Source organism: Panicum virgatum, chromosome 2K (assembly GCF_016808335.1).
Source record: "Panicum virgatum strain AP13 chromosome 2K, P.virgatum_v5, whole genome shotgun sequence".
Lineage (NCBI taxonomy): Eukaryota > Viridiplantae > Streptophyta > Magnoliopsida > Poales > Poaceae > Panicum > Panicum virgatum.
Window position 1 is genome coordinate 10174697 of NC_053137.1, and position 20122 is coordinate 10194818.

Below are 20122 nucleotides of genomic sequence, written 5' to 3' on the forward strand. Positions count from 1 at the left end.
TGGCTCATTAGATTCGTCTCGCGATTTACAGACGAATTCTGTAATTATTTTTGTAATTAGTCTATATTTAGTACTTCAAATATAGAAAGATGCTTTTTCAAAATTTTTACATCGCGCAACGAAACGGGCCTAAACACACCCCATGGTGCGTTCCAGCTTGCGAATCAGAGTACAGAGCACACGGGTGCCCACCAGTCACCAGAGGTTGCCAAGTAGTGGCCGTGTTTGGTTGGGTTGTGAAAAAGTTTTGAGGAAAACTTTTTGGTACTTTGACCATTAATTTAGGATATTAAATAAAATCTAATTACAAAATTAACTCCGTAACTCTGGTACTGTAGCACTTGCTCTACCTAATGAGGCCTTTGACCGTACGATTAGTGAATAATTGAGCGCGGTCACTGTAGCGTCACTGTAGCCAATCAAGACGGAACTTGAGTCATTAGATTCGTCTCGAAAAATTACACTCATCCCTGAAAAGGTTTTGCAAATATACTTCATTTAATACTCCATGCGGATATTCGTCTTTTTGTGAAATTGTGATGTGATGTGGAACCAAACATGGCCAGTACTGCAGTATCAAACTGTGTGTACTTTTTCAAAGAAGTGTGTGCACATCACATGCGGCTGCCTGTGTCGCCTTCCGTCGTCCTCCCGACCTTCACAGAAGCTTTTTGCTTCTTCGTGGTCTCCTTCGCAGGAATAGCGCGTCATCTTTTGTGCGAGCGCGGAGATAAAAAAATTTATTTTGAAACTCGTCACATTAAATATTTAAATATATGTATAGAGTATTAAATAAAATTTATTTATAAAATTTAGAAATAAGTTGTAAATCGCGTGATGAGTCTAATGAGGCTACTTAGACCGTGTTTAGTTTATTTGGTATAAATTTTTTTAAAAAGAATTTTGCTATTTCGAAGTACTAAATAAAATATATTTATAAAATTTTTTGTACGGATGAATTGCAAATCGAGAGATGAATCTAATGAGCCTAATTAATCTACAATTAGCGAATAGTTATTGTAGCATCACTGTTGCAAATTATGGATTAAGTAAGCTCATGAGATTCGTCTCGCGATTTACAACTTATCTGTGTAAAAAGTTTTGTAAACAGATTTTATTTAATATTCTATGCATATATCCAAATATTCGATGTAATTTTCACATAGCTGCATATTGAAGAGTAGTTTTGTCAGTTTGATAAAATCCAAAGAAATCCATTAGTAAACTAGATCATCTTTAACTATCTTGTGACCCTCTGGAAAGGTACCACGGTAGGTAAAGCATAGCTGCAAGCAAAGAGACATACATCTATATCTTAACTTCAAAGATGCAACAACATGTCCCGGCAAAGAGAAATCACATATCACTGCCATTCACTTTCGCGCGTAGTCTCTCTCTTATGCAGCGCGAAGGATGTGTCCTCCGCGTTACCTCCCTTGGATGTGTATTGCAGCTCATCGCCTGCCCTCAGTTTGGTGTGCTGCTGTTCTGTCTCCGACTACGTACAACTATCACTTATACACATGTTTAGATGTTGACAAACCGAGTATATATCAAAACTATATTTCGATTGCACCGTTATGTTTCTTATCATCAAATCTTCGAAACAAGATCAGACTTGACTATATTTCGATGACTTTTTTACCTTTTTAAGTTACAACAATTACTTCATGAGATCCGAGTAATTGTTCCGCCTTAGAAAAATAATGCATCTCCAGCTCATCGCCAACCCTAGCTTTCTTCTTCCTGTTCGGCTCGCTAGGCTAGTCTAGTTGCTGCCAGCACTGTTGCTGGTAGTCACTGTTGCATCCGTCCTGCTCGCTAGGCTAGTTGCTGCCAGCACTGTTGCAGCTGGTAGTCACTGTTCCATCCGAACAACCAGAAACAACCGTCCAGCCACACCAGACAGCCCATCCGAACAAGTCCCTTGTGCTTCTATTCTTTCTCGAATTATGTGCAACTATCATTTATATACTTAAAAAAGATGTAGTTAGCAAATCGAATATCAAAATTAAATTTCAATTGCACCGTTATGTTTCTTATGATGAGATCTTCAAAACAAAATCACAATTACTATGTCTCGATGAAATTTTTAAAACCATTTTTTAGGCTGTAACAATTACCTTATGAGACCCCGAATAATTGTTCCGCTTTGGTAAGAGGAAAATTGTTCCACCTTAAAGAAATAACCTCCGCACACATCTTAGAAACATGTTCGCAGCTTATTACTTTCAAAACAATTTGTGGCAAACAAACAAAGGCACAATTAGAAATATTTTTTTTCTTTTCTCTTCTCTTTTTCCTTCTCCAAGCCCAGCCTCCGACCTGATGGGCGCGGCAGGCGCGCTGTCCACCTAGTTGTTTAAACTCTCGTTCTATACCCATCAAGAAATTGAGCTGCTAAAGCCACACCATCACGCTTCTGAGCATTCTCCCGTCCTATACCCATCAACTGGTCTGTCATCTTCATCTCGGCCGCAAGGCAAATCAACTTGTTCGCCCTGTCCAGCATCTCTGCGGGTGTTCTCCAGGTTTGTGCCGATGCAATATTTCGACTGAGCGTTTCAGCTGCTTCTGCAGTTCTGAATCGCTTATACAAGATCTTCAACTCATCGTTTCAACCTCTTCTCAGCTTTTCTACGATTGGTTTCACAAAATCCAGAGTCTCTGCGGGTGTTCTCCAGGTTTGTGCTGATGCAATATTCTTTCGTTTGAGAATTTACCTTTTATTTGAGAAATGTTCTTTCATCGGATCTCTTTTAAGAAACTGCTGGTTACAAAACGACTTAGCAGCAACCTGTTTTGGGGGAGTAGGCAGGAGAGTCGGGTACCTTTGTTTTAGGTTTTACCAACAATCATGTTCTTCTTCCTGGAAAGAGCATTCCATGTACTGGCAATCATATTATCTGCAACTTTTTTTCCACAAAATCCTAGATTTCATAAACCTGACTTGTTTATCAATATCGAGCCCTGTATGCCAAAGACATTATCAATTACGGAGTAGTTTTAAAGGACAGGCCATATACCTTATCTGTTTTCTGTAAGCTAAAGCAAGACCTAATTGAAAATGAATCAAATTATTGATTGTATCATAAAGGCCTTTATGCTCACGTCCTAACGCGACCCCCTGGAGGAGTATGTGCTTCTAAAAAAATCTTTGATGCTGTGGCCAATTCCGAAGTTATTTCGATACATTCATACATATGACTGGCAATGAGAAAAATAAATGCAATAGCTAAATGATGATAAGTAATATCGGTCAGCCATAAACTTTGTGTTTGTGGATGGAATCCCCCAAGAAGGGTTAAAATGACGGTTCCCGCTCCTTGAGTGGTACCAAATAAATGGTTACTCGAATCAGGATTTTAGGCATAAAGATTCCACTGACCTGAAGGATGTGAATTCGTCATTGTCTCATGTGCAGGTGAACTCTGCTTCTGGTTTGTGAAGGGTGATTCCAGCGCACCAATAGAATGCAGAACTCACAACTTTCAAGTGCATTTCCAAGGGAACCAACACTAGAATTTCTAAAACACATCACAGAAGACTTCTCAAGTGAACGAGAGGTCGGGCGTGGTGGATTCGGTGTGGTTTACAAGGTACGGTTCTGTCTCAAATTTCATATCAACAATGGATAGACAGGTTCAATAGCATACTAAAAGGAGAACTGTAACAGGGCATACTTCAAAGTGGACAACAGGTTACTGTGAAGAAGCTTGTGCGAACAACAGGAATTCATGACAGACGGTTTCAGAATGAGGTTGGCAATCTCCTGATGCTGGAGCACAAAAATATCGTCAAGCTACTTGGTTCTTGCTACCACGCAGAAAAGAAATTGGTGGAGGTAAATGGCAGATTTGTTTTCTCAGATGTCCCGGAAAAGTTTCTCTGCTATGAGTATCTCTCTAATGGCAGCCTTGACAACTACATCTATGGTACTGTAACTCAGTCTCTGCATAATTTATTTCACTGTTTCGTTGTTGGACTGTTTAAGTATCGAATTGCAGGAGCTGCTTATATCTTCCAAGACTAGTAATGCGGAACAAGAAATATAGCTCTGAGAGGCTCTTGTTTCTGAAGCAGTATAACCCCTTCTTCCTTTTTATAATTCTTCAGGTGAATCCTCCCGACTTGATTGGCCCATGCGCTTCAAAATAATAATAGGGATATGCAGTGGCTTACATTTTCTACATGAGGAGCGACGTGAGGCCATCGTACACTTAAACCTCAGGCCGAGCAATATATTGTTGGATGATAATATGGTGCCCAAAATTGTAGATTTTGGCTTGTCCAGATTGTTCGGCGAAGAACAAACCAGGATTCTCACCCAAAACGTGGTGGGATGGATGTAAGATAAACTTAACTTCCTAGTTTTTATTTGTTTCTATTTTCTTGAAAGTTACATTTGTAGTTTTATCTTAATGTGATCTAGAGGATACATAGCCCCAGAATATAACTACAGAGGCGAAGTCTCAGTGAAGTCAGACATATACAGTTTGGGTGTTCTTATTCTCGAGATAGTGACAGGATTGGAGAAGGACCTCAATGCTGAAGACATTTCTTCGAGGTTATTTATTGATAATGTAAGTAATCGTATAAGCATTTTGGTCCCTATCAACAATTTTATGTTACGCTTTTCTTCATAGTTTCATGAGGTGTGTTTTCTAATTATCACACAGGTATTTGAAAATTGGACGAATAAGTCGCATATAGAATCAAAGTATCCAACACTGGAAGAAAAGTACCTGCAACAGGTAAAAAGATGCATTGAACTTGGATTAAACTGCATGGAAATTGATCCAAAGAACAGACCAACTGCGGGATCAATACTTGCTAAACTGGAAGGTAGAACCATTATTTATCCAGTGCAGGATTTAACCTAGAAGTTTTGGCAACTAATAGTGATAAGTTGTATTTCTGTCATACTCTCTAAAGGAAAAACATGAATGCTCCTGATTAAGATGAAATATGTTTAAGCAGAAATAAATGATGAAGCTAGAATACCTGAAATCATGGAGAAGAAGCTGCAACCAATAAGTGCATTCCCAAGAGAACCAAAACTGCAATTTGTAGAAGGTATCACAGGGAACTTCTCCAATGAACGAGAAATTGGAAGAGGTTCTTTTGGGGTAGTTTATAAGGTATGTTTTTGCTTTCATGCCCTTCAGTTTATAACTAGCTATCTGAATATTTTATAATGATATTTCTAAAGCAGGGAGTGCTCCAAAGTGGAGAAGTTGCTGCAGTAAAGAGGCTTTTGGTAGTTTCACAAATTAATCAGGATAAACAATTTGAGAATGAAGTACGCAGTCTGATCGATGTCAACCATACTAACATAGTGCAGTTAATTGGGTATTGTTATGAAATACAGCGGAAACTGAAGCAATCCAATGGAAAATATGTTTTTACAGACACACGAGAAATGATACTCTGCTATGAGTATTTGCCTAGAGGAAGCCTCGACAAGTATCTTTATGGTATCTTAGTTGCTCTCAATCAATATGATTTTAATGACATTACTGTTGTATTGTATCAACTTATGCATTACCAGTGATATGCGGATCTATTTAACTTGTGCAGATGCTGTGACCAAAAAAAAAAAACTTGTCTTCCTTATGTATAATAAAAGGAAAATGTCCATGTTACTATCCTTAACAATTCACTTTGTCAGTTTAACCCTCTGAATAAAATGATGACTCAATTTACTCCGTCAAGCTAATTAGATTAGTCTAATTTACTCCCAAATGAAATTTGTATTTTCTATTTCTCCCTCTACAAGTTGATTATTAAAATAAAATTTCGTGAGGTGATAGATGACAATATAAATTATGTGAGAAAAATAATTCAGGCATTTTTCATTATTAGTTTTCATATATTTTTATATTTTCAAGGTTAAACTTGTATTACATTCTGTTGACGTATGAAAATAATCATAAAATAATTTTATATATTTTTGTAACACAGGATGCCATGTCGATAGTCACCCAGCATTATTTGAACCTAAAACTCATGCAATGGGAAACAAAGTTGAGAAGATTCGCCTGGGAGTAAATTGGACTATTTTAAATAGTTTGAGAGAGTAAATTAAGTCAACATTTTGTTCAAGGGGTTAAGTGGACTAAGTAAATTGTTTAGGGTAGCAGAATGAAGATTTTTTCTAATAAAATATAAAATGCCATTGCAGTTAGTTAAATTTTAAAGTAAGGTATCACGCTAGAAATTCTCTGAGTCTAGCAACAAAGATGGTGCAAGTTGGCTTGCGATTATAATAATATCAGTTCACATTGCATCTCAAATTTTCCTAAAGATGTCCATATATCTGACAGATGTATAGATTAAAAAACTTGCAAGTTTGTGTTCATAATGTTTGTATTTATTTATTTTTCTCGTATATTCATGAGAGAGTTGTGCATTATTTTATTAATATTTAAAAAGAGAAAAAAAAATATAGTCTACAAAGACTCACGTACACAAGCCAATTGTAGGGCTAGGTCTAGAATGTATTTTTTTTTGTCATACTGAGACATAACACTTTTCTTGTTTCTGGCTGACTGTTTTTGTGTATTCGTGTCGTATAGGTGAATCTGATGAACTTAATTGGAACATGAGCTTCAAAATAATACTGGGGATTTGTCGGGGTTTACGGTTCTTACATGGACTGCAAAGGCCCATAATTCATATGGATCTCAAACCTAGCAACATATTGTTGGATGATAATTTAATGCCAAAAATTGCCGATTTTGGTTTATCTAGGCTCTTTGGTGAAGAGCAAACTCATGCAATCACTTCAAATGTTTTGGGATCAAGGTAAGCTTTGTGCAAATTAGTAAAAACTTGCTCTGTGAATTTCTTCATGATCAAATGTGCGTAAGCCACCTGTGCTGTTGCAAACATTAATCACCGGTTTCATCTGACACAGAGGATACATGGCTCCGGAGTATTATTACAGAGGTGAAGTGTCAACTAAATCAGACATTTTCAGTCTGGGTATTCTAATAATCGAGATAGTAACTGGGCTAAAAATCGATTCTAACACTGAAGACATCTCATCTAACAACCTTATCGACAATGTAAGGGAAACAAATTTGATTATTTGAACCTCAAGAGCCTTGTTTTGATGAAGGCTATTAAATTGTGTAATTCAAATGGTACAATTTAAGTTCTTACTGAAACTATTATGCAGGTACGTAAAAATTGGACAAAAATGCCACAGATAGCATCCAAGTACCCAGGCTTAGAAGCAATCTGCCTCCAACAAGTTAAAAGATGCATCGATGTTGGGTTAACTTGTGTGAGCTCAAATCCAAAAGAAAGGCCCTCTGTGCAGGTCATTATTGACCGGCTTAGTGGAGGAAGCTCCTATCCATCCAACAGCTAGATGATAACACTTCTCGAACTGCTTGGTACAACCTTCCTCGTTGTGCCAGCGTATCGTCCAGGAGGGTCGCCTGTGGGTGCAGGCGGGCAATAGAGCTCTATGGTCGCTAGTGCAACTTTTGTAATGTAGTTCCCCCCCCCCCCCACCCCCCCACCTATGGTTTGTAACACTCTTAAATGTCAGCTCGGTTATCTGAGGGACGTTCGTGAAAAAAAAAACTGCTTTGTTTGAACACGTCCAAACTAAACTGTCACACCCCAAAATTGGATTTTGGGGTGTGAACATTTTTAACTAATAAATTAGTATTTTCTTTATTTTTAAAGATTTTTTTAATATGCAGTGGCGATTACCTCCCGCGAGTTGGCGCACTACTTCCAAGGTCATGAATGCTCGATGGTTACCGAGTTCCCTCTGGAGTCAATCCTCCACGGACCTGATATCACGGGGCACATTGCCAAGTGGGGCGTCGAGCTAGAGCTCTGCATATTAAAATCATTCCGCGGACGGCTAATAAAGTCACAAGTGCTAGCTGATTTCGTCGCTTTGTGGACTGAAACACAACTCCCTCCCATCCCAGAGCCCGTGGATACCTGAAACATGTATTTTGATGGATCCTTGCAGCTTGGGGGCACGGGGGCTGGGATTGTGCTAGTCGCTCCTATAAGCGAAAGGCTCAAGTACGTTCTGTGGATTCGCTTTCAAGCCTCCAACAATACTGCAGAGTATGAAGCACTCCTACATGGGCTAAGGCTAGCAATTTCCCTTGGAATTCGCAAGCTAATGGTCTGGGGAGACTTTCAGTTAGTTGTCAGTCAAGTCTCTAAGGGTTATTCATGCAATAACCGTAGGATGGAAGCATACTGCCAAGAGGTGCGCAAGCTTGAGGATCAATTCATTGGGCTAGGTTACATCATGTCCTTCGAAGAGACAATGAAGAGGTGGACCAGCTCACAAAGATGGGATCCAGTAGAAGCACTGTGCCCCCTGGAATCTTTGTTGACCGACCAGCCAGAACCAGGCGGCGAGAACTTTGGGACCCAAGTCCTTGTAGTAGAGCCAGAGTGGACAAAACTGTCACACCCCAAAATTTACAATTTTGGGATGTGAATATTTTCAAATAATAAATAAACATTTTCTTATATTTTCAAGGGTTTTATATAAATTTTTGAAATAAATAATAAGGATTTTGAAGTTTCTAAAATTTGACAGAATTTTATAGAGCTAGTATATATTATATTCAAATTATTGAAATAGAAATATTATTTTCTAAATGTCAAAGAAATAAAAAATTATTTTTGATTGTTGCATTTCATACTGCTTGCATTGGTTTATTGTGTTGCAAAAGTTTGTCTTAAAACAGTTTGTTTATATCAAAAGTATTTGAATTTGATTTCAAAAACTTTGTGAAATAAAAAGAAAAGCTTTATTTTCTGCCACTAGGGCTAAGCCCATCTCTTTTCCTCTTCATCCCCTCTTTTCCTTGGCCCTGCCCAGCCATTTCCCCTCCCCTTCGCATGGGCCAAACCCAGCAACAGCCGGCCCAGCCCGCCAGCCAGCCTGCCCACCGCCTCTTCTCCTCTCCTTCTCTCTTCCACTGACGCAAGAGACCCACGCGTTAGCATCTTCCCCTACCTCCCGCCGTGCACGAGCAGGACTCCTACCGCCGCCGCCGCCTCTCCTTTCCGTGGCCCGCACGCCAAGACGAGATGGAGCTCCTATAAACAGCTGCCAACCCTCTGTGTTTCTCAAATCAACCCGCCGTCCTACTATAGTTCAAAAGTATTTACATCTAGATCATATTTTTCATAGTTTAAATCCTAACCTTCTGCAGATTGGAATCCTGCTATTTTTCCTTGGGAAAGAAAAGGTACGAATGGAGTATATATCATTATATAGGTTTGGCCTTGGGAGAGATAATCCAATCCCACCAGTTCTCGTGCTTAAAAGCACACTGCCACACTTTGGCATTTCCACACAGCTTTGCCCGACATCTCGGCATCCGAGTTCGGGATTATATTCCATCCAGCACACACACACACAAAGACTTCCGAAATCCTAATCACTGTGACTTCACTATAGCATGCCTGAGACCGCAGGCACGGCTATCCGGATAGATTTTATCTCTGCAGAGTTTGTACACTTTACCCACATGATCCACTTGAGTTATGTCAAGTACAACTTGATCCCGCACACGCATAGGACATATAGCCCACAACCGCCACAGAACAACCAGGGGCCCAAATTAGCATACAGCTAATCAAGGATATATCATTTAGTTCACGACATGGTACGCCACACAGGTCCCATGCCGGGACCAAACTCTGGTATGCCACACAGGTCCTAGGTCCGCTCCTGGTGTCCGTTGCACCCTGCCTCCAGGTAAATTGTGGCTCTAAGCCAATGGGTTCGTGACCAAGTCCGTCCTAGGTCGGACATGTGGTTGCACGAAACATATTCTAGGTGATGACCACAACGACAATCCTTATATGCTAGGGCAGACTCTCCGTAGCATATGCACAAAGTAGGTGCATAGTCATGTCTTTCCCAGCTCAAAACAGTTTTAAAACCATTTATACACTCACACGAGAAAATGTTGTTTTGAAAGTTTTGCGGTAGCGAAGCACCTAGCCTATACAATTGAAATAATAATTTAGCCTAGGGTTGTCAAGGGATCAGGGTGCTCAAAGCTCAAGGATTGGCTTAAACAAACTTGGGTAACCCCTAGTGAGGAGAAAAACATTCTAAAAGACACATCATGCAAGAAATAAAAAGTTCGTTTTAAATGTTGGTCATATTTTATGTTTGCAAAAATCTGGGTTCAACATGATCAAGAAGGGGCGATAGGACTTGCCTTCAAGCTCGTCGACAGGTTCTTCCTCGTAATCCGGGTCTTCGGGGTCATCGTCGAACGCGGCGTCGTTCGAACCTACGCACGTACGTCGAACGTTACTAACGGCTCGGACGAACGCGATCAAACAAATAAGCACACAACATTTGGAAATAGACTTTAATTTATGTGAATTTGGTATGGTTGCGTAGATCTTAATTTTAGAAAATTTTAGAGACAAGGATCGTCGAATTTGGATGAAAAATGAGAACGTTATGGCTTAGGAAAGTTTTAAATCCTAGAAATTGTGAAACCAAGGAATATTCCTAAGAATATACTCGGTCCAGAGGTCTTTTTGCAAAAACCAGGGACCTAAACATAATAAAAACTAAACTTCTGGGGGTCTTCTTGTAAGAACTGGCCCAAGGACGGCGGGTTCTATTTTTTAAAAGCTTAGGGTTAAATTCGTAAAGTCAGGGGCCTATTCCTAATTATTTTTGAACTACGTTGGACTGCAGGTTGATTTCTAAAATTTCCGGGGCTCTTTAGCAAAATTTCCCGGGGAACCGATATCTTCTAATCTGGGCCGTGGGATCTTGATCGTGCGGCGCTGGGCAAAGGGGTACGCGGCTTCTAATCTGGACCGCAGGCTACGGATCAGGCGGCCCAGATCGAGCGCGCACGAGGGGCGGTGGCGGGGCTCGCCGGAACAGCAGCTCCCGCGGTGGAGGGTCGCCGGAGTTCACCGAAAATGGTGCTCCGGGGGTCAAAACGGCTCGGGTTTGGGTCTGGGAGGCTCAGCGCGGCACGGGTAATCTACCTGAGCCAAGGGTGGGGCACGGCAAGGCTCTGAGCAGCGCGAGCACGAGCAGCGGCGGCTCTGCGCGGCGGAGCAAGTCGGCGTAGGCCGTTTGGGGTGTTTCTGGGTCGGTTCGCGGGCGTTAAGTGGTCGGGGAGTTTCTGTGAGGTGAGTGCAAGCTAACGCGGGGCCCGCGCGGGGCTGTGGGGCTCTGTAGTGAGTTCGCCACAGCGAACTGCAGGCGGCACGGCGGCGTTACGCCGACGTAGGCATTCTGGCGTGGGGAAAGTGTTGACGCTCCTTAGCGCCGCCGATTTGTATACCGCAAGCGCACGGTTCGTGTAGGTTTTCCCTTAGAGTATTCCCCCAAGGTTTATCAATCCACGGAACCAAAGATACAAGAAATAATCTACTAGCATAGAGATTCCTTTGTGTTGAGATGGTGAAAAACGAATCTAATTTACTAAAAACGACAAACACCGAAGGTAGCAAGAGAAAGTTAGAGATAACCAATCTAGATCACCTAGATCATGCATATGTTGTAGTTCCAGCTAGATGTAGTGAAGTAAGATAGATGTGAATCTCAATGAAAAGCATCTTTAAACTCAAAATCTCCAATCCGATCCCTCGATACCCCACCTACTCAGTGGCAACGTCCTGTCACGACGCCGCACCTTTGGACAAAAGTACCCTGAAGCAAGTCGAACCCCCTTTGGTAGTTCCGCCATGAACCTCTAGCCACCATGACTACAAGATCATGCTAAACGATCTATCTCGATAATAGATCTAGGATGAAGCAAACCCAAAGAAACGAACGAAATCGAAAGAGAGAACATGGTCACTAAACATTCGGAATCACAAATAACTTCACCATGAATGATTGTACATCACAAGATCACAACCGGGGCCCTACCTTGATCTTGATGATCCTAGCTCCAGAACTCCGACGTGGTCTTCCTTGCAAGGTTCCCACGTCGGCTAGGGCAAACCCTAGACAACTAGCACGACCCTCGGCTCTCCGAGAGGTGTCCCTCTATCTTCTCTGCTCCTTGGCGTCGTCTCCCGAATTGATCTCTTCGTGAACCTTGGGGAGGGGTCTTTAAATAGCCTTAGGGAACCCTAGGTCAAAGGGGAGGCCGAACCGCCTCAAAAAGGGGCTGGGCCGGCCGGCCCAATGGACCCAGGCCGGCCGGCCTGGCCCATTTCTTCGCCGCCTCGTGTCTTCCTTTCTCCCCAAGTCTCCTGGAGTCTTCTAGAGTTTATGCCTTTCACGATTGCACCCCATTAGACATCGTTATCTTCAAGATTTCTTCGAGGAAAAGGATAGGATGGAAAATCCTTCCTTAAATCTCTCTTTGCTTTGCTTAACCCTGAAGTATCTTGATCTTATCTTGTGGGATTTGTCCTTTGGGCTTCATTGGAGGGTGGATGTTCACGAACGGGACTCTAATCATCATGGCCTTCGGTCCTTTGTTTGGGCTTTGGCCTTCGTCTTTCTTTATGTCATCACGTGATCGTGGGCCTCGTCATTTCATGCTCCAAAATTGGTCAAAAACCTGCAAAAACGAAGTACCTCCAAAATATATGTGCAAACGCGAAAACGACCAATAATTGGGCCAAGGTTAGGATGGTTAGTGATTTTGATATTAAATTCATGCCATTATCAAAGTTAAACAGGGGATAAAATGGATACTTAAGGAGCGCCAACATTCCCCCCATGCTTAAACCTTGCTCGTCCTCGAGTAAGTCTTTGATAAAAATCAGCGTTGCCTTTCAGTGTCCAATCCCTGCACTTGATCATACACGAGAAAACACAATGCTCCCAAAAATATTTTGTAGTTAATAGTTCAAGTTGTAACCGGCTTTTTTCAATGTGGAAGGTAGATACAAGTTAAATGCTTCCCCACAATTATTAAGCACATGCTCTCAAAATTAAACAAGTCTCAGAATTAAGAAAGTAAGTTCCATAAGTAATGCTAAACCAAGATCAATAATTTAAACCTCATTGCAATTTGCTCATGGAAACTCTCAGCTCATCTTGTCTCTCAAACTTGCTAGAACTTTCTCCTTTCTTTCTCTCATATGTATGTGTGAGGCTTTATCTGGAGCTCTGGAAAGGTTAGTCCTAACAAAAGATATTATAATCAAGATATTGTAAAAATAAGAAATACTTCTTATGGATTTACCGAGACTCGTCAAAAAGACTATTGGAAAATAATTTTTTTACGGAGAGGGAGAGAATGGAACACACACTTTAGATAGTGGACATGTGCAAATGGCAACGGTTGATCCCAAGGCACAACTGATGTCCTTGTTATCGGATTGCACATAGTTGGAATAATTGAGTATAGAATAATCTTCAAAGTACCAGGAGTTTAATGAAGCTAAAGGAACCGAGGAGCTTTTCATCATCATTCATTTTTTTTCTTTTTTCTCTCCCTTTTTTTTCTTTCTTTTTGCTCCTCAGAACTGTTGGCAACACAATGCACTTACTCCACCTCCCCCCATGCTTGAACGTTTGCTTGTCATCAAGCAATGAAGTGATGATAACTTGATGGAGTGAGTGCACAAAACCTTTATCAATTCTCTGGACTCAACTTTGGAATTCAAGGGAGCATCTCCTCGTGAAAGATTGAAGCCAACAAAGGAGGAAAAGGGGTAGGCCGGCCGGCCTAGGGGTGTTGGGCCGGCAGGCCTACTGCCTGTAGGCCTCCACTTCTTCGGATTTTTCTTCTGCGAACTCTTTGATGCTTCCCAAGCTTATGTTTTACTGAAATTTGCTCTTGATTCCACTGTTTTGCCGTCGAAATAAAAATATATACTCAATATATAGGTTGTGGTCAAGGAGGTGTTTCACAAAAAGATGTTTTTGGTTAAGGGTGGATATCCAGCGAGGTTTGCGATGTTCCCGGTATAGAAACTCACAATGCATGGATAGAATGGCTAGCAAAAAAGAGGTACACAAAAATACGGAATGATCAGCTTCTTAGTCTCATACCAAAGAAGATAAATCCTGAATTAATTCACCTGAAAATAATTCTTGCTCTATGGTTTGTTATGATATATCATTTAGGCTTGTAAAAGGGTAGAGCAATTGCAAAAGGTATCATTGACAAGGTTAGCTCAAAATTAAATCCAAATTAAATTTTCCTTGACAAGCTTAAGTAAGAGAGCAAGAATAAAAGATATGGGTCTTAATTTATCATAACCTCCACAATTGAATTAGCCGGCATTTAATTAAATTTCAGATCATGTTAGAGAGAGCATTAGTTTAATCATGCATAAACCAAGCACAAGAAAGTAGACAAGGCGGCAACGATCATCATATTTTATCATGGCACAAACTTTCTATCATCATTACTAACCGTAACATTAAAGCGTGGGTGATGCATTTATTTATCATGGTGATAAAAACAAAAGAAAGCAAATTGCACACATGCTGAAATAAATAAAACAGAAAATTGCTACGCACACACAAGCTTGCACACATGCTGAAAATAAATGAAAAGAAATAGAAAAATCCAAACCACACGTGCGAGCATTTTATTCATGGTCTTGTCGTCGATCACTCTCCTTGATTGCTTCTTGCGTTGTATCCTTGGTCATAATACTGCTGAAATGCTCCTCCATTAAATTGTTCCGGTGGCGCCAGGCCTAGAAGTCCCATTTGATATGCAATTCCCGCGGTTCCATCTTCTAGTTGGCTTGTGTGCCTCCGGATGGCGTCTATGTCTTCCATGTTTCTTCTTGCATAGGCACCCATAATTCTCATTCCTTATTCCGGTTGAGGGAGGTCAAAAAATTGTGCTCCAAATGACGGGTCGGGCATCTCTCCTTGGTATGATGAGGGTGGGTAGCCGTAGTTGCTAAATGATGGGGGCGCCGCCGCAGCATGCCCCCATGCTTGATCTTGGTTTCCTTCCCATTGACTCTTCCATCCTTCCGGGTATCCTTGTCCACTTGATGCACCTTGAAATTCATTCCTCCAATAAGCGGAACTTGGCGGTGGAAGGTCTACTTCCAAGTCTTCTTGTTGTGCCGATGCCGATGTTCCTTCAATTAACCTTCCTCTTTTTGATTTCTTCACCTTTTTTCCAATATTTTCAACTCGCCAATCAGTCCTCCCTCTTATGAATAATTTCAGCCTTTGATCGGGGAGGGAAATATCCATCTCAGAAATAGTAAATCCCTTCTTTTGATCCCCTCCGATATAATGGCCTTGCCTCAAGTGTTCAATCCCAATATCTCTTCCAGGGACATAATATTTTTGGATCACTCGTAACCCCGGATTCATGGCTCGGGCTATCATTGTGAGATAACACCCCAAACCAACTTCTCCCGTACCGGATGATGCTTCACAAATCCACCTTTCAACCATAATGTAGGTGGGATCAATCACTTGTTTCTTCACCAATGCAGCATACATTCAATTTAATTCTTGGTCGGTGACCTTTGATTCTCTCATCCTCCCGAGAATTCTTTTGCTCAACCAATAGTGGAATATTTGGAGGATCACATTACTTATATTCTTCCTTTGGCGGTTGACATCTTTTGCTATTTTTGTCCAAAATTCATCAAGCTCTCTATCTTCAACTTGCACCATTTCATATGCATTACTTTTGAATCCGAGCAAACTCCCTATTTCTCCATAGGTGATGACTTTTTCTTCATTCTTGAGCCGAAATTTCAAACATGGAACTTCTTCATCATCCACCACTTCCGTTGTTTTCTCCAGTGTCATGAACATCTCCAAAGCCACTTCTTCTTGCATGTCTACCGTGACACCGTCGGAAAATAACTTCCAACCGATGTTCTCCAAGAGTTGGTAGATGTCATGATAAAATCCCAACTTCTCCAATGCTTCATCATCAAAATCATAATTTGCTCGCAGCCTTCCCTTCATGAACTTGAGCCTTTCTTCTTCTTCCTTCGACAAGATAATAAACCCATATTCTGAATTCTTGGGCATATATGGTGGTGGTGCGGATGACCTTGTCGAACGCCGTGGAGGACGTGACATCCCTTCGGTGAATCTCATGGAGGAGCTTCTCGGGTCTCTCATCCCACCAAGGAGCAGCATGTCGCTCCTCGGTGCAGGGATGTCTTCCTCCATGCTCCGCGGAGACCGAGTGCCTCCGCGAAGAACTTGCCGATGCGTCGGATGTCGATGAACGCGTCCTTCTCCTTCCGGTGACAAACCTCATGATGCCACTCATGGTGACTTCTTGCTGCACACACACAAAAACAAACACACCGGGGGTTTCTTGCCGGTGGGAGAACAATATATCGAAGAGTGGAGCAAACTAGGATTTGTGGCGAATTTTCGGAGATTTTTGGAGTAGATTTTGGTGGACGAATTTTTCAGGGCTCTAACAGATGTTTCTGGGTGAAGAACTTGAAGATCATAAGTAATGAACTGAGTGAGGAGCGTACCTGTCAAAGGGGAGCACCAGAGCACTTAAAAAGGGGCCAGGCCGGCCGGCCTAAGGCCTTGGGGCCGGCTGGCCTAGGGCATTCCTGGCCCTCCTTCACTTCAATTTTCTCTGGTGGCTTGCTGGTGCAATTATTTGATTCTGTCTAGTACATCTTTCATGCTTTGCACCGTCCAAATCCTGTGAACCACTCCTTCTTTGCCTTTGATGTCCACTTGCAACATTATTTCTTCACTTTGTGTCATTCACCTTGTCCCATGCTTAATCATTCATCACATGGTGCCATCTTTGCTGAAAATCACATGTCCTTCCCATGCATGGCTGCTCCCCCCTTTGGATTATTTGCATGTGGTGGTAGGTAGAGAGCACAATTCCTTCCCGTGAACTCACTTTGATCAATGGATGTTAATCAAGCACATTAACCCTTTCCAAATCATACTTAGATGTTTAATCCTCCTCTAACTTCAAAATTTCAGAATTGACTCAAAGCATGCAATGAGTTTAAATGAATAATCAGAGGGGAATTGAAACATCTTTACATTTGTAAGTCGAAAAATATTTCCCGACTATATTAATTTTGGTTGCACCGGAACCGTTCACTTTCATGAATTGATAGCGAACAATCTCGAATTCAATCGTGGGTCTTGGGTTTAGGTTCTAATTTTTGCCCAAATGAGAGAGAGATTTTTGAACAAGAGAATAATTAAGGTTAGGAAAATTCTAGTCCTATGGTAGTGAAACTGAAAATTCTTTCTATGTTTGTGCGAACCTACGCATCAAGAATTTAAATAATATAAACATAGCGCGGCTCTACTCGTGTGTTTTATCTCAACTTGGTCCGACCGTCATGGACAGGACGGTCGCCAAAAATGGGTATGGAATTTTGGATGTGGCTTTCTCGAGAAGAGGCAAATAAATCATAGGATGGCTCATGTCATTGGTTTAAAATAAGAAACAACATCGAAATGACCGAGCGAATAAAATCCAAATCGAATTGTTCGACCGAACGACCAATTGTTCAAAAGTATATCATGTCCTTGCGAAGCAAAATTCTCAACTCACTTACCCAAATCTCTCGCGGGTTGTCCTCCCGGCAGCTTATTCTTGACTCGACGAACGGGATGAACTCCCGGCAGCTTTATTCTTGACTCGACGAACGGGTTGAACTCCCGGCAGCTTTATTCTTGACTCGACGAACGGGTTGCCTCCCGCAAAGCGCTTCATTTATAGTCTATAGCTAGACTCTCTTCTTCTTCACTTCGGACCAACGCTCGGTGATGGTGCTGCAGTCTTGGGTACCCACTTCCGCACAATCCTTGGTGCGGGTTTGTCTTCTAGGTTAGTCGTCTTTTTGGTCTTCACAGGCGGGCTTTTAGCTTTCTTCTTGACGGGTGCAGCGATCTTCTTTGTCGCGATGGACGCGATGACTTCTATCTCCTTCTTCGCTTCCTTCTTGTTCGGCTCCTCCTCTTTCTTTGGCTTCTCCTCTGTGATACGGCGGTGAGGCGGAACATATTTGACATTGATCATGTTGCATACCTCGAGGCGTGGACGAAACTTGAATTCGCTTGTGGTGCCATTGATGTCGAACTTTATCTCCCCCTTGCCAACGTCGATATTCGCCCTTGCGGTCTTGAGGAAAGGCATCCCAAGTATGAGAGGCGCCTTGCTCCATTCTCCCATATCGAGAATCACAAAGTCAAGGGGGACTAAGTGTTCTCCAATCTTCACGGGCACGTCTTCGGCGATTCCCAAAGGATAGCGAACGGAATTGTCCGCTAACTCTAGGCACATGGCGGTGAGCTCCGGCTCCGGTAAGCGTAGCTTCTCGAACACATTCTTTGGCATGACGCTCACACTTGCACCGAGATCACAAAGTGCTCTTTCGAACATAAGAGATCCAATGGAACACGGGATGGTAGGACATCCGGGTCCCTCTTCTTTTCCGGAGCTTCATTAGCGATTGCCGCGCTGCATTCCTCGGTTAGCTTGACAGTGCTTGGCGGTATCTCGCGCTTGTTTCCCATGATGTCCTTGAAGTAGCGAGAATACGTCGAAACTTGTAGAGCGTCCAAGAGCGGCATATTGATGCTCAACCTGCGTACCATGTCAACAAATTTTTTGAATTGCTCATCTTCATGTTTACCTTTGCGGTATCGTGGCCTTGGCGGTAGAATCTTGGTGTCTATATCATCTAGCTCAAACTCTGGCTCTTCGGTGACTATCTCTGGCATAGGAGTAGGTGCCTTCTCCTTGATGATGGTCTCCACTTCAACTCTTGGCTTATGCTTCCTTGCTCCCGCTGCATGTTCGGGTTCTTCGGTCTCCTTTCCTGAGCGAGTTTGAATTGCTTTAGCCGTCTCCGGACTTTGAGGTTGCCCTGGCAATTTTCCTTCGTTGCTAGATAGGCGTCCGGCGAGCTGGGATACTTGCGTCTCTAGCATCTTCATCATGTTGAGTACTTGAAGGTTAGAGCTCCCGACCTCCGTCACCTTGCCATCAATGTTCTCCAAGATCTTGTCCATAGCCTTGAACTTGGTGACGGTGTCCTTGTTGATCTTACCTTGCTCCTCCATGAACTCCTTCAATTGTATACGAATAGGCACCGAGTTTTGAATGGAAGAGCTTGCATTAAATTGGGGTCTACCTTGCCCGTAGCAGAAGTTGGGTGGCGGAATCTATTCTCACTTCTTCATGCAGTCGAGCATCTTGGCTTCCTCCGGGCAATTCTTTTGGACATGGTCGTACTCTCCACATTCTTCACATGTAGACCTTGCTTCGGCCGCCTTCAAATCAATAGCTTGGGCTTCTCTCTTTTCCACTTCCATCTTCTCCAACCTTCTCATGAGCGAGTCGATCTTCCCTTCTAGCACTTCTTCACGTTCCACTTGCAATACACTCTTCGCGGCACCCACGGCTTGGAGTGGTTGTAGGCGCCCCGATGATACCCATGCGTCATTGTCTGCCACCTTCTTGAATAGCTTGAAAACTTGAGTAGGCATGAGCTCCATGATAGAACCTCCAGCCGATGCGTCAATGATCCCCCTTGATGTAGTAGTGAGGCCTTGATAGAACTTCTGGACCACATCTTCCCTTGAGAACTTGTGATGAGGTACGACGCGGATGTAGTCGTTGAAGCAGGCTTCCGCAATAATCTTCGTCGGGGCTTGCGCGAATGTTGCAATCTTGTTGCGCAGAATCTGGGTCTTGCCCGGCGAGTAGAACTCCGTCATGAACTCTTTCATCAAGGACTCCCAATTTTGCACCGTGCGCGGTGGTAGAGAATGAAACCATTGCAACGCTCTCCCAAGTAGAGAGAACGGAAAGAGCCTCGCTCTTATTTGATCTTGAGTCATCCCTTGCATGTCGAAGGTGCGGCATAGTTGGAGGAACGCTTGAAGATGTAGATTAGTGGCTTCTTTTCCAGTGAAGGGCGAGCTTTGCACCATCCTTATGATTGAAGTCTTGATCTCGAATGGAACTCCGATGTTGTCGAGATTTTGGATCGGCAAGTCCCGAATGTCCGGAGTGCATAGCTCTCCAATCGTACGCTCCTGCTCCGGTAGCGCCATCCCTTGGTGAAGTGGCGCCTACTTTGGACTTGTCGGTGGAGTCGCTTGAGGTGAAGACGATGAACCGGCGACTTCTTCTTTTGGATCTACTAGGTCCAGCTTCCTTGATCGTGC

The 20122-nt window shown here is 42.5% G+C and overlaps 1 protein-coding gene across 4 annotated transcripts; it reads left to right on the forward strand.

Annotated features, from left to right (window-relative positions):
- Window positions 1-2236: 2236 nt before the first annotated feature.
- Window positions 2237-7610, forward strand: LOC120665761 (probable serine/threonine-protein kinase CST). Of its 4 annotated transcripts, none has more exons than XM_039945445.1 (13): window positions 2237-2531; window positions 2633-2684; window positions 3425-3599; window positions 3677-3935; window positions 4117-4203; window positions 4279-4348; window positions 4433-4583; window positions 4680-4845; window positions 4981-5141; window positions 5213-5477; window positions 6579-6807; window positions 6920-7070; window positions 7184-7610. In XM_039945445.1, exons 3-13 carry the CDS (start codon window positions 3474-3476, stop codon window positions 7376-7378), a joined length of 1860 nt encoding a protein of 619 aa, XP_039801379.1. In that variant the 5' UTR covers window positions 2237-2531; window positions 2633-2684; window positions 3425-3473; the 3' UTR covers window positions 7379-7610. The 4 variants fall into 4 exon arrangements, with proteins under 4 accessions (XP_039801379.1, XP_039801364.1, XP_039801388.1 ...); XM_039945454.1 differs by having other exon boundaries at window positions 2242-2531; window positions 5216-5477; XM_039945430.1 differs by having other exon boundaries at window positions 2239-2531; window positions 4117-4348.
- Window positions 7611-20122: the final 12512 nt, after the last annotated feature.